This window comes from Gracilinanus agilis, chromosome 6 (genome assembly GCF_016433145.1).
Source record: "Gracilinanus agilis isolate LMUSP501 chromosome 6, AgileGrace, whole genome shotgun sequence".
In the NCBI taxonomy this organism is placed as follows: Eukaryota; Metazoa; Chordata; class Mammalia; order Didelphimorphia; family Didelphidae; genus Gracilinanus; species Gracilinanus agilis.
Window position 1 is genome coordinate 226,196,896 of NC_058135.1, and position 14,671 is coordinate 226,211,566.

Consider the following 14,671-nt stretch of genomic DNA (forward strand, 5'->3'; position numbering starts at 1 on the left):
TCGCCCTCCCCCCACCCCTGGCTGATGTGCATTTCCCCTGATTTTAACATGTGTCATTGATCAAGACCTATTTCCAAATTATTGATCATTGCATTGGTGTGGTAGTTTCGAATCAAAATCCCCAATCATGTCTGCCTCAACCCATGTATTCAAGCAGCTGCTTTTCTTCTGTGTTTCCACTCCTGCTGTTCTTCCTCTGAATGTGGGTAGCGTTCTTTACCATAAATCCCTCAGAATTGTCCTGGATCATTGCATTGCTGCTCGTACAGAAGTCCATTACCTTCTATTTTACCACAGTGTATTGGTCTCTGTGTACAATGTTCTTCTGGCTCTGCTCCTTTCGCTCTACATCAATTCCTGGAGATCTTTCCAGTTCACATGGAATTCTTCCAGTTTATTATTCCTTTGAGCACTATAGTATTCCATCACCAGTATATACCACAATTTGTTCAGCCATTCCCCAATTGAAGGGCATACCCTCCTTTTCCAGTTTTTTGCCACCACAAAAAGCGCAGCTATAAATATTTTTGTACAGGTCTGTTTATCTATGATCTCTTTGGGGTACAAACCCAACAATGGTATGGCTGCATCAAAGGGCAGGCATTCTTTTATAGCCCTTTGAGCATAGTTCCATATTGCCATCCAGAATGGTTGGATCAGTTCACAGCTCCACCAGCAATGCATTAATGTCCCAATTTTGCCACATCCAGGGGCTGTCTTTTATCTCTTTTTGGTATCCCCAGGGCTTAGCAGAATGCTTGGCACATAGCAATTAATCATTAATTAATGACAGAAGTAATTCATGACAAATTTAATTAAAGACTAAACATTAAATCAGTGTTTATTGAGTGGAGTTGAAAATTAAAAGTCCTTTTTTTTCTTTTTTCTTTTCTTTTTTTTAATTATTCTTCTTTCCTGCTTATTAGCACTGTCTCTGATCCTTGTTTTCAGGACACATACCACCATCACTGGAGGGAGGGGAATCTCTCTTCCAATGCCCGCTGCGAGGTGTGTAAGAAGACATGTGGGTCCTCGGAGGTGCTGTCAGGCATGCGGTGCGAATGGTGTGGCATTCTGGTAGGTTTCTAAGGGTCACAGCAATAATAACAATTCTTATTTAGGTTGCTCTTTAAGAGAGACAAAATGCTTTGCTTACTGCAAACTTGTCAAACTTGTCAAAGAGAGAAATATGTTAACGCTGTAGTCTAAATTCTGGGCAATCGGTCAGTTAACATTGATAAAGTCCTTATTCTGTGTTGGGTACCATTTTAAGTGGCAGAGATACAAAGGGAGCCAAAAGACAGAAAGTCATGTTGTGGAAAGGATCCTGGAGTAGATTTGAAGACTTGGGTTTGAATCCCAGCTCTGCCGCACTTAGATACCTAAGGGATATTATGGGGTTCACTTAAATTCTTTGGGTCTCAATTTCCTGGGTAAAATAATGGAATTGAACTAGATTTGTGGTTCTTAACCCAGAGTATGTGAAATTAAAAAAAAAAAAGATATAGATAGATAGATAGATAGATATCCTTTGTAATCCTTTGGGTTTTGTTTTATGCATTTAAAAACTTGATCCAGAGAAGAGGTCTATAGGCTTTACCACTTGCAAGAAAAATTTATTGTCTTATCCAACTTTAAAATCTTATGGCACAGGGCAGCTGGGTAGCTCAGTGGATTGAGAGCCAGGCCTAGAGATGGGAGGTCCTAGGTTCAAATCCGGCCTTAGACACTTCCCAGCTGTGTGACCCTGGGCAAGTCACTTGACCCCCATTGCCTACCCTTACCACTCTTCCACCTATAAGTCAATACACAGAAGTTAAGGGTTAAAAAAAAAAAATCTTATGGCACAGTGGAAGTTAAGAAGAAACCAATCAAGGCAGAACTTTCTCCAACGTATTGGAATCATCTTGCCTCTGCTCTGTCTCCTCTTCATGAATAGCAGAACTCTCTGTTCCTTACTACACACAACTAATATGTTAAATTTAATTTAAAAAATTTAAAGCCTTATCCTCTGTCTTAGTATTGATTTTAAGATAGAAAATGATATGGGCTAGGCAATTAGGGTTAAGTGATTTGCTCAGTCACCTAGCTAAGAAGTGTCTGAGGCTAGATTTGAACCCAGGTCCTCCCAACTCTAGATCTGGCTCTCTATCCATTGAGCTACTTAGCTGCCCCAACTGAATTCTAAATTAAGTTTCACTAAATTAAATTCTGAATTCTAAAGGTGGACAATTAGGAGACTCAGTGGATAAAGTGCCAGGCCTGAAGGCAGGAAGATTCATCTTCCCTGGGCTCTATGAAGTAGTCCTCATTCCTTTGGCAGATATTACTGGGGTTCTGTCGCCCACATTCTCTTCATTGTTGTGAGGTCCCCCAGCTCCCTAGTGCAGTAATAGAAAAGGTTCATCATGATGGCCCCAGGACTTTGTAGATTTCTGTGATGCTTTATGAGTCACCCAAAAGACTGAATTATCTCATATTTTATCTTAGTGTGAAGTTTATTTGCTTTTAGAAGTTATCAGTAAATTCCCTGTATGTATTTTTCAGACTGGATACTTTAGGTAGGACAGGACTCAGAGGTTTATTAGGAATGTGGCTATTCTTTGACCTATGATATAGTTGTCATTCATTTTATTTATTAATCATCCTCTTTACCAAAACCTTCAGGTAGCTGGAAGCTCAAGGCACATTATTTTATATAATATTTGCCCAAATAAACACACAGGCACATACATGATTACAGACTTAAGTCTGTTGACCCTAGGAATATTATGCCCAGAACCATACTATTTCTACACAAACATTCTCACCTTTTTTAAATTAAATTTTATTTTTTCAAATGTTAAGAGTAATTTTCTTGCCCCTCACTTCTCCCTTACATAAAGGAAAAAACAAGAAAACTCTTTAAAAAATAAGCATAGACAAGGAGAACAAATTCCCATATTGGGCATCTCCAGAATTGTGTGTTTCATTGGACATATTTTGTCTGTCCTCTTTGGAGGTGGGTAGCATCCTTCAGCATAGGTCCTTTGGAATTATGGTTAATCATCATATTGATCAGAGTTCTTAAGCCTTTTAAAATTGTTTATTTTTATAAGGTTGATAAGATGGTGTAAATTGTTTTCCTGGTTCTACATCCTTCACTTTGCATCAATTCATGTGAATCTTCCTAAGTTTCTCTGAAACACTCAATTTCTCACAGTACAATAGTATTGCATTACATTCATATACCAAAATTTACCCAGTTATTCCCCACTTGATGGGCACCCCTCGTTTTCAGTTCTTTGACAGTATAAAAAGGGTTACTTTAAATATGTTTGTTCTTATTGCTCCTTTTCTTCTTTCTTTAACCTCATTAGGCTATAGTTCTAGTAATGGTGGTAGCACTAGGTTAAAAAAAAAAAGTACATGCCCAGTTTAGTATGGAGGCTTTTGAGGCATACATAGGTCCAAATGATTTTCCAGGATGGCTGGAGCAATTAATTCACAGCCCACTGTAAAATTAAAATTAATATCCAGTAAGTCCAAGTATTATATTTTATAAGATTTATTAATAATCACGTGAGGTAGAGGAAATAGATAAAGTCTGAATAAAGACAAGTTTACCAGAGTGCGAAAGTGGGAGAAGAGAGTGAGAGGGTGGGTTACAGAAACTTATCTCCAAAACGTAAGGATGTAACATGAGGATGAAAGTGGGGTTCTGGGAAATGGAGCCTTGGGGTACAAAATTGAGGAGTCATCTGAGCCTGAAGGAATTTTAGAAATCATTTAATCAGGGACAGCTAGGAAGCACAGTAGAGATAAAATGTCAGGCCAGGAGACATGAGGTCCTGGGTTCAAATTTGACATTAGACACTTCCTAGCTGACAACCCCAAATACCTAGCCCATACCACTCCTCTAAGACAGAAGGTAAGGGTGAAGAAGGAAGGAAGTGTGGAGATCTATCTATCATCTCTGATAATCTGATAAGGATGGCTTAGTTGATAAGGAAGTAACAGGACACTGGAGTTGATCTTGACTATTAACTCATAGCTGCATCTCCGAAGTGCCATTGAGTCTCAAGTTTATTATATATGAAAATTCAAACTCCCTTTCACCCAAAAGCACAGAGAGGGTTTTTCAGCTTTGTAGACATTGCAATGAATTTAGACAACACACAGACACCTCAGAAACTTCAAGGTGAAGCTAAGAGCCAGGCTGGACCTTCAGCTGCATGATTATCAGCAAGCTAAGTCTGAGAATACTTTTCTCAGGGGCAAATGCCCCTGCTAAACTACGGTTTGGGCCTTGGCTGCATTTCTGACCAGAGGGAAAGAATGTTAACCTCTTAACTGTTGGTTACTAGGAACTTAAAGCTTTTCAATAAGGCCACAATACTTTTCAATAAGAAATCACAAGGATCACAAAAGAGGTCAAAAGAGGAGTCTCAGATTTTTATCTATTTGAGACTCTGTTTCTCTTATTGGCTTCCCACACAAGGAAGGAAGAGAAAGAAAGAAGAAAGAGAGGAGATAGGAAGAGAAAGAGGAAGGAAATAATTTTATCCAACCTGCCCATTTAACCGAGGAGGTCCTGGGTTCAAATTTGGCCTTACACACTTTCTAGCTGTGTGACCCTGAGTTAAGTCACTTAACCCCAAATACCTAGCCCTTGCCACTCTTCAAAGACAGAAAGTAAGAGTGAGGAATAAGGAAGGAAGGAAGGAAGGAAGGAAGGAAGGAAGGAAGGAAAGAAAGAAAGAAAGAAAGAAAGAAAGAAAGAAAGAAAGAAAGAAAGAAAGAAAGAAAGAAAGAAAGAAAGAAAGAAAGAAAGAAAGAAAGAAAGAAAGAAAGAAAGAAAGAAAGAAAGAAAGAAAGAAAGAAAGAAAGAAAGAAAGAAAGAAAGAAAGAAAGAAAGAAAGAAAGAAAGAAAGAAAGAAAGAAAGAAAGAAAGAAAGAAAGAAAGAAAGAAAGAAAGAAAGAAAGAAAGAAAGAAAGAAATGTGATGGGGAGAGAGAGAGAGACAGAGAAAGAGAGAGAGAGAAAGGAAATCATCTCATCCAACCTGCTCATTTCACTGAGGAAGAGGTTAAAGCTTAGTGAGATTGTAACCTCACCAAGGTCACCTATATCTATACACTCTGGACTCTTTTCTCTTCATGTTCCTTGATTTCCCAACTCCTTCCCCTTTCCTTTTTCTTCTTGATAAAATTCTTCTTGTTCAACATTTTCTCTCAGCATTCAGGATTGAGACTTTATTGTAACCTCATTTGTTCCTGTGATTTGGTTTGATTTTAGGCTCATACTGCCTGCTATGCTGTTGTGACCCCTGAATGCACATTTGGCCGGCTGAAGAACATGATTCTTCCACCTAACTGTGTGCGTTTGTCTTCTCGAAATTTCAGCAAAATGCACTGCTTTCGGATATCAGAGAGCATCCAGACAGAGCCAGGTATGGGGGGGAAATTCAATATATATACCTCTACATTCATTCATTCATTCATTCATTCATTCATTCATTCATTTATTTAATGGTAACTCATCAAATCATTGAATTGGAAGAAATCCCTGAGTCACTTAGTCTAGTCCTAAACCATTTACCAGTCTAGGTATCCAAAGCCTCTGTTATCTGGTCTGTAAGTAAATACTCCACGTAGGAGGTAAGAGTGTTGTCCTGACCCAACAGGCTATTGTTTGGTGGTAGAATGACAACCTACATTTCATTGCTTATTTATAGAATTTATAGAAATATAGGATTATTAGAATCAAATGACTTCGAGTGGATAGAGATTCTTAACCTTGACCCCATGAATATGTGGGCCTTTGTTTGAATATGTTCATAACTATATTTCAACATGACTGTTTCCTTTGTAATCTTATATATTTTATTTTTTGCATTTAAAAACATGATTTAGAGAAGGGGTGCACAGGTTTCACCAGACTGCCACGGAAGTCTATGACACAAAAAAATGGTTAAGAACCCCTGATTTAGTCCAGCACTCCTATTTCACAAATGAAGGCACTAAAGCTCAAAGCATTTGAAGTGTTGTTTCTGTGGTCACACAGATAATAACTAATAGAGCTCAAATTTGAACTCAGGTTCTCTGACTCCAAATTTAGTCCTATTTCCACTACCCTATATCGCCTCTCTTAGGTCAATTAAATTTTAAATTGAATTAAATTTAAAATCAGTATCTAACATTAATTGAGCACTTATTGTTTCCCAAGCACAAGGGATTGATAGAGGCACAAACCCTATCCCATTCCTTGAGAAGCTTGCACCCTTGTTGGGGCTGCACCTCTCAGAGCTCCCTCTGTTTACTGTCTGCCCAATGAAGAGGTCATACTTGATGATTTCTTCTTGGAAGCCATGCCAAGGAAGTCCAACTCCCTCCTTCAAAGTGAAGTTCAAAATTTGATTCTCTAGGCAAGGCAGAACCTTGTTTTTGAGTGTGGGAGCAATGCTAGAGAAATTCAGTTCCAATAAATATTTGTTACGCATCTCTTCTGGAGATACAAAGATGAAAAAATGATGGTCTCGGTTCCTCAAGAAATGTAGTATCTGCACTAGCAGAGATAGTATATGTATGAAGCCCAGTATTAAATAAGGCAGAGGTTAATGGGACAGAGAAGAGATTGTAAAAAGACGTGTTTTTGTAAACCAGATGTCTCCATCAATGGGAAGAGTAACAACAGCAGTTGCCATCTTCCAGACCAAGTACTCTAAGAACATTTGAATGTGCCAAATGGTATTTAGGAAGGATGACCTGGCAGAAGTATATTAGATGGACTTAAGTGGGAAGAAGTCACAGGTAGGGAGGGCTGATAGGAGATGATCACAATGTCCTAGATATGACCCAGGTGAGGGAAATGAAGTCAGCATGCTGGCATTAAGAATGGAAATGAAAGGATAGAGGGCAGCTGGCTGACTCAGTGGATTGAGAGCCAAGCCTAGAGATGGGAGGTTCTGGTTTCAAATGTGGCCTCAGATATTCCCTAGCTCTGTGACCCTGGGCAAGTCACTTGACTCTCATTGTCTAGCCCTTACTGCTCTTCTGCCTTGGAACCAATATACAATATTAATTCTAAGATGGAAGGGAAGGGTTTTTATGGAAGGAAGGAAGGAAGGAAGGAAGGAAGGAAGGAAGGAAGGGGAAAAGAAAGAGAAAAAGGAAGGAAGAAAGAAAGATGAATGGATGGAGGGATGGAGGGATAGATGAAAGGATACAGTCAAGAGTGACCTGGTAAAAAAAGAAGGGCCAGGATTCAATTAATAATCAAGGAGTGAGAGAAGAGAGCCAAGGATGTCACTACCGTGACTCCCCATTGTAGAATGTAAGTTCCTTTAGGGCAGGAATTATTTTATTTTCTTTTTGAGTCCCATGGGCTTCACCCAGTGCCTAGCACATAGTAGGAGCCTAGTAAATGCTTGCTATATTGGACTGGGTAAAAGATGCAAGGATAACAAGATTTTAAGTCTTAGTGGCCTGGAGAAGAGAAGTGCCACCCATTGAAAGGGAGCTTCTTTGCAAAGTCAGAGCCAGGAGCATGTCTGAGAAATGGACCCTCATCATGGTTGAGAATACATAGACAGTATAGTTCAGTGGAGAGAACATCAGGATACCTGGGCTCTACTCATGAGTAGCACTGGAGCATAGAAGGGAAAGAACTGGATTCGGAGTTGGGAAACTCATTCTTCAAATCCTGCCTCTGCCATGACTAACTTTGGGACCATAGGTATGTTATTTCATTTCCCTGTGCCACAGTTTTCTTACCTATAAAGTGGAGATTATAATGCCTTTTAGGCTCACGTGTATAAAAGTTCTTTGTGAACTTCAAAATGTCATCCCTTATTATTATTACTCTGGATTCTACCACATGATAAGTATCATAGAATTTAGATCTGGAAGGAACTTCACAGATCTAAAATAATCCAATCTCCCCATGATATAGATGAGTGTAAGTAACCTGCCCAAAATCACACAGGTAGGAAGTAAGAGAGGTAGTATTAGAACCCAGGTTCTGTATCTCCAAATAGAAGGCTTTCTTTATTCTGTACCATGTCTACTAATCTGCTAGCCATCTGACTATGAATAAGTATTTCTTTCTCAGCCTTAGTTTACTCATTTGTTAAATGAGGATAATAATAGCCCTTGCCTTGTCTTGATCACAAGACTTTTTTGAGGATCAAAGGGAAGTGTAGACACATGTTAGTAATCTGGGAAGGAGACGCCCCCAGTCCACTTTAGACAGCTGAGACTCAACTGTTAAGGTAGAGCCCGTTTGGCAGGAGGGCTGTGGAGGGAATGAGAGTGGAAAGAGAGAGGGGGAAGGAATTGTTCAGGACTGGGGTTAGGACTTGGCTGGCAAGAGGAGGATAAGCTTATCAGCATCAGGGAAGGTCAGCCTGAGGTTGGTCAGATTGTACTCTGAGTGTCTGAGATGCCACACTGGCTAGCTGGGTGCTCTTTGAGGTTCACCCCAGGAAGGAGACGGTAGACAATGGAAAATGCCATTCCTTCTTAGAAGAGCCCCGGGGGCTGACCTTTCATGATATTTTCTGAGCCTCAATGAGGAGGAGTGGGTCTTTCATGGAAGGCACATCCTGTTGCATCTAGATATCCAACAGTTTGGGTTTAAAGTGTTCCCCACGTTTTGGATAAATACTGTTGCCAAGGTTGCCATTTTCCCTAGGGAACTGGGGTTTTCAATGGGAGATTGCATGTTCGAGAGTTAAAAGTTTGTGAAATGGGCAGCAAGGTGGCATAATGGTTATAGAGTGCTGGATCTGGAGTCAGGAAGACTCATCTTCCCAAGTTCAAATCTGTCTTCAGACACTTACTGTGTGACCCTGGGCAAGCCATTCAACCATGTTTGCCTCAATTTCTTCATCTGTAAAATGAATTGTAGAAGGAAATGGCAAACCACTCCAGTATTTTTGTCAAGAAAATCCCTAATGGGTTCACAAAGAGACCGGCATGACTGAAACGACTGAACGACAAAGTTCAGGAACCAAACACAAACCATATTTTGATGTGGTAGATGGCAGGAATTTAAAGGTTATAAACATTTATTGTCATTTGGGCGACCCAGAATCCCCTTCTTCTTTGCAGATGATGGTGATGATGCTGTGGACACTGGCCCAGCTCCAGGGTCACTGAAAGAAGCCCAGGTTTCTACAGACTCCGGTAAGTAGTTTTATTAGAGGGGAAAATCTTTTGAACAAAGCCGGTGTCAGAATGTATAGCTTTTGAAAATGAGCATGATCTCTGTCATTCTCTGGAGTTGGTGTCTTAGCCTGAAGGCTCTCGGCATTATGTAGGTACCTTCCCAATTAAGGGCAGGCTAGGAGAAAAGTCTGAGTGTGTCTGTGTGCTAATCTGTGAACATCTGTCTCTGCTATTTTCACTCCAGCAAAGCCTCAGCATCCCGGAGACTCCAAACACCTGGAATGTATTCTGCTCTTGATTGGGAGGGCCAAAGGTTTTTCTTGAACCTCCACGAAGGATGAGAAATGAACTCATGTTATGTAGTTTTCTTCCAGAGCTCCCCTTCTACCACACCTTCCAGGCTCAGGGTCCACCCAGCCCACTTCGTCTTGCATCAGAATCCCTGGAGAGAAATCTGGGGTTTGGCATTTTTTAAAAACTCTTTTCTATCTTAGTAGCAACACTTAGACAGAAGGGTAAGACCTAGGCTATGGGGGTTAAGTGACTTGCCCAGGGTCATACAGCCAAGACGTATCTAAGATTTGACCCTCGGACCTTCCATCTCTAAGCCTGGCTCTCAGTCCACTGAGCCCTCCCCAGCTGCCCCGGGTTGGTCATTTTTGCCAGGGATTCTGATGAAGCCTTCGATGGTATAAGTCTCCCATTTATCAATGACTAATACATCTAACCACATAGTCCAGAACAAAGACATCTCAGTGGTCTAGACAAATTGGCCAAACCTAACAAAGATGAAATTTAACAACTAAATGTAAGCTCTTACCATTAGGCTCTAAAAATAAGCTTTTTTTTCCTTCTTTTTGATGATACTATATATACTAGCCATGTGAACAACTTAATTTCCTGTCTCTGAGCCAGAGTTCGCATTTGGTTTTTTAAAGAAAACAACTGTAGAAAGGATGTGGCAGGTGTAGATGGATCATTCGTGGCTTTTAGTGGACCACAAATTCAATATGAGTCAGTAATGTAGCCAAAATAGATTATGTGAACCTGGGTGATAGGGAGGGGACCTGTGATTTCCCTGGTATGATGATGTAGACACCACTTTTTCTGCACTTTAAGTCTTTTTAAAAAACTCTTTACCTTTTGTCTCAGAATCAATACTGTGTGTTAATTCCAAGGCACAAGGCCAGTGGGGGTTAACGAACTTGCCCAGGATTCCACAACCAAATTTGAACCCAGGATCTCCTGATTCCAGGCTTGGCTCTCAATCCGCTGAGCCACTTAGCTGCCTCCTGCACCTTTCAAAGACTTAAAACATTTCTTAGAGCACTGGTGAAATAATTTCCCTGGGATTACACAGCCAATATGTGCCCTGCCCTTTTAGCTAGATAATTCTATGGTCCTGCAAGAGCCTTGCTCTTTGGAGTTGCAGTGTGACTCCATGGACTCTGCTAACTAGGGTAGACATGAGCATTGACAGCTTTGGAGTTAAAGTGGTGATGACAAGCTAAGAATGAACAATGAGATTATTAGCCTAGATGGAAACTTTGTAGATTCACACTCAGGTTACCCAGACCCACCCATTCTCTAGCATCCTCCAGATGGTGGGTTGTGTGTTATCTTTTTGCTCATCAAGGGCAAGGGCTGTCTTTCTTTCTGCTTGTATTGGTCTCCCTAGGCAGAGCTGGCATATATTAAGCACTTAGTAAATGATTGATGACTTGCCTGTATCCCTTGTGCCCCATTTCCTTGACCTTTCTCTCCAGGGATGCTGAGAGAAGAAAAAATAGGCTTCCTTGGGGAGCACATCCTGCCTCAGCCAGAGGACCAGAGTCTGAACAGAGAGTCACCAACTCTGAGAGCTAGAAAGGGCTGCGGATGTTCTCTAGTCCTGCTCTTAACTCCCCTCCGCTTTCTCTAGCAGAAAGCCCTGCTATGAAATCTATGACAGGGGATCTGTTTTGAGACTTCTAGTGATAGGGAAACTCGTTTCTCCTTGAGTCAAACCATTTTACTCTTGCAGAGAAAGCTTTGGTTAGAAAGTTTTTCTTAACACAAAGCCTAAACATGTCTGACTGCAACTTCTTTCTGTTCCTAGTTGGACTAAATGGAAGAAATCGAATTCCTCTGCCATTGGAACTATCCTTAGCCTTGAAAGCTGGCTGTCACTTTCCCCTTGTCTTCTCTTTTCCACAATAAATATCCTCAATTTCTTGTACAGATTCCCATGATTCTCTGACTGTCTCTGCTTTGGTTTTCTATTCCTTTCACTCTCCTCATCAATCTCTTCTTCATATGTTGGTTAGTCAGTCAGCTGGCATTTACAAAATGCCTCCTAGGTGCCCCGGGGGCAGTTAGGTGGAACAGCTGGGGAGCTAGGTGATGCAGTGGCTAGAATGCTGAATCTTGACTTGGGAAGAGTTTGCATTTGGCCTCAGACACTTAGTACCTGTGTGACCTTGAAGAAGTCACTTAACCCTGCTTGCCTTAGTTCCTCATCTGTAAAATGAGCTGGAGAAGGAAGTGGCAAATCATTCCAGTATCTATGCCAAGAAAACCCCAACTGGGGTCCTGGAGAGTTGGACACAGCCAAAACAACTGAACAACAGCAGAACATGTGCTAGGCAGTCTGCTACAAAGAAAGGCAAAAGACAGACAGTCCAGCGTGTATGTTCCAGTTTGTCATTGTGTGCCTAGAACCATGGCCAGCACTCCAGACGGCCCAGCAGCAGTGGGTCTATGTGTCATCTCTCTTGCTTTGGACAGATTAGTTTAGCCCAGGATCCCCTTAGTTGTTCTGATTGCCAGAAGAGAGGAGAGGGGGGTGATGGCGGTGGTGTGGTCCCCGGGGCTCACAGGAGCAGCACCTCAGACACTCTGCTTTTAGCTAAATGGCAAGAGGATTTAGAAGACCGAAATAATTACTTTTCTCAGGCATTTAATAGACTTATCACGGCCCAATTAATTCAGCAGGGAGTCTCCAGATGGAGCCAACAGAGAAGAAAAATGTTTTTGTAAAATTCCCCCAGGTGTCTAAATGCCACTCACTAGGGAAGGCCAGAAAAGGGAAGGGGGAAAAAATCCATTTAATCCCCCGGAGGTCTTGGTGGTAACTTTACAGATTCCGAAGCTCCTAGGCTGTCCGCTGTCCCCAGAAAGGGGAACAATGCCCCTGAGCCCAACTGAGGATTGAGAGTTGGAAGGGACCTTGGAAGGCCCTCTAGTCTAACTCTTGTTTTGCAGATGAGGAAACTGAGGCCCATAGAGGTAAAGGGACTCCCTCGTCCAGTTCATAGACATTTGGGGCAAAGCCAAAAGTAGACCTCAGATCCTTAGAGGTCAGAGAATTGCTCTGGAAATATTGGCATATTTGCAGAAAAAAGATAACTAGCTGCTCGTCTTCTAGGGGATGGGAGGGAAGAGTTCCCAGCACTGAAGGCCAGCAAGCATTAAACATTTTTGCTGCCTCAGAACCTCCACCCCAGGGCATTTCTCCTGCACCTCTGGAGCCCTCAGCAGCATGCCAGCAATCATGACCCAATAACGAAATGATGAAGGTGGCTTCCTGCTCAGATCGAGGAGTATTCTTACTGGTCCAGCAGGAGGAGAGAAGAGGGCAGCAAATGGCTCTGGGTGGATCATCTCTTTCTCCCAGTCCTCTTGCTGTAGACAAATCATCCGAGAGTCCCTGTATCCATGTGCTTCTCTCCATGCCTGTTCTCTTCTGACTTAGGACGCTTGGAATCTCAAGCTTGCTGGGGATTTTTTTCTTGGCCTCCCATCCTCTGACTGCAGGAATCATTTTAGCCAGAAGGAAAACCCCTCACCAGGCAGATGGAGAACAGCAGTTGTTAGAGCTAGCTGCTGGTTTAAATGAGCAGCTCGAATGAATGGGTTTTGACTGCATTGCAGGTAAAGGCCATTACAGTCTCCCTCCAGCTCAGATTTGGCCACATCATCTCTCTGCTCAGACATCTCTCATGATTCCCTCTTATCTATGGGATAAATGCAAATTTAGCCTGACATTTCAGGTACCATGCTAATTTTATGTGCACCTTGTGTTATCCAGCACCCAGTGCAATGGGTAAAACACAAAGGGTATAGATGACCTAGAAAGGTATGGGTCAAGAAATCTTATCTTCCTGAGTTCAAATCTGGCTTCAGACACTTAGTAGTTATGTGACCCTGGGCTAGTCACTTCAGCCTATTTGCCTCAGTTTCCTCATCTGTAAAATGAGCTGGAGAAGGAAATGGCAAACCATTAGCTGTGTGCCACTGGGCAAGTCATTTCAACCTGTTTGCCTCAGTTTCCTCAACTGTAAAATGAGCTGGAGAAGGAAATGGTAAACCATTAACTGTGTGCCACTGAGCAAGTCACTTTAGCCTATTTGCCTCAGTTTCCTCCTCTGTAAAATAAATTGGAAAAGGAAATAGCAAACCATTAGCTGTGTGCCACCGGGCAAGTCACTTCAACCTGTTTGCCTCGGTTTCCTCAACTGTAAAATGAGCTGGAGAAGGAAATGGTAAACCATTAACTGTGTGCCACTGAGCAAGTCACGTTGGCCTATTTGCCTCAGTTTCCTCATCTGTAAAATAAACTGGAGAAGGAAATGGCAAACCATTTCTTTGCCAAGAAAATGACAAAATGGAATCAGAAAGAGTCGGACTTGATTGAAAAATGAATGATTGAACAACAATGACAAAAGTAGGCACCTGGTCAAGGCTTATTGATTTGTGAACATGGGGCACTCACACTGGGCAGTCCCTTCCCAGAAAGAACTAGGGGCAGCTCAGAAATGCAGGGTACAGAGATGCTCCATGAGATAGAATCTGATCTTGTACTTTTCATCCTAAGTCATCTCTGACTGATATATCAGTGTGTAGGAAGTCATTTAGACCCATGTCACTGTCTTCCATAGTCACTATCCACTCCCCTGCTCTGATCAGGGCACAAAGAGGGGCTCTCCAGCAGTGTACTTACCCTAACTCCTATTCACACTCTCACCCAACCCTTGAATAACTCTCACAACAATAGCTTTCTCTTGTTGAGCTGTTGGTGAAGTCTACACACCCTCAGTGCACTCTTACTACCATCTCTAGTGCCCTCTGCACAGGATTCTGGGGTGACTGCTCTCAGGCCATTTTCCTTTCTTTTTAAAATATCATTTTAAAATAAGTTTTAATGGATGACTTCTGTTTTTCACATCATCATAGTTCTCCCAAGTATCCTTCTTCCTCCCAGAGTTATCCTATTTAACAAATAGGATTTTTTTAAAGATTAAAAAGAAAAGAAGAAGAAAAAAATCAGCACAATTGATCAGTATATTGAAAAATTCTGAAAACATCTGGAATATGGGTCTTGGGAATATGGAACTTGGGTACCTTCCATCTCCACAAGGTGCTTGATCTTTATAATGTTGATAGGTTTCACTTTTGATTTTTTTGTTGTTGTTGTTGTAGAGTTCTTTCCACTTGCATTTCTCAAAATCTTAATTAATTAATTAATTTAGAGTATTTTTCCA

The 14,671-nt window shown here is 41.5% G+C and overlaps 1 protein-coding gene across 1 annotated transcript in view; it reads left to right on the forward strand.

Annotated features, from left to right (window-relative positions):
- DGKQ (diacylglycerol kinase theta) overlaps nucleotides 1-14,671 on the forward strand; it is a 114,810-nt gene that overhangs the window by 39,910 nt on the left and 60,229 nt on the right. Inside the window, exons 5-7 of the mRNA XM_044680016.1 lie at nucleotides 952-1,077; nucleotides 5,278-5,431; nucleotides 9,093-9,167. Coding sequence (XP_044535951.1) covers nucleotides 952-1,077; nucleotides 5,278-5,431; nucleotides 9,093-9,167 — 355 coding nt within the window. The remainder of the gene's footprint in view (nucleotides 1-951; nucleotides 1,078-5,277; nucleotides 5,432-9,092; nucleotides 9,168-14,671) is intronic.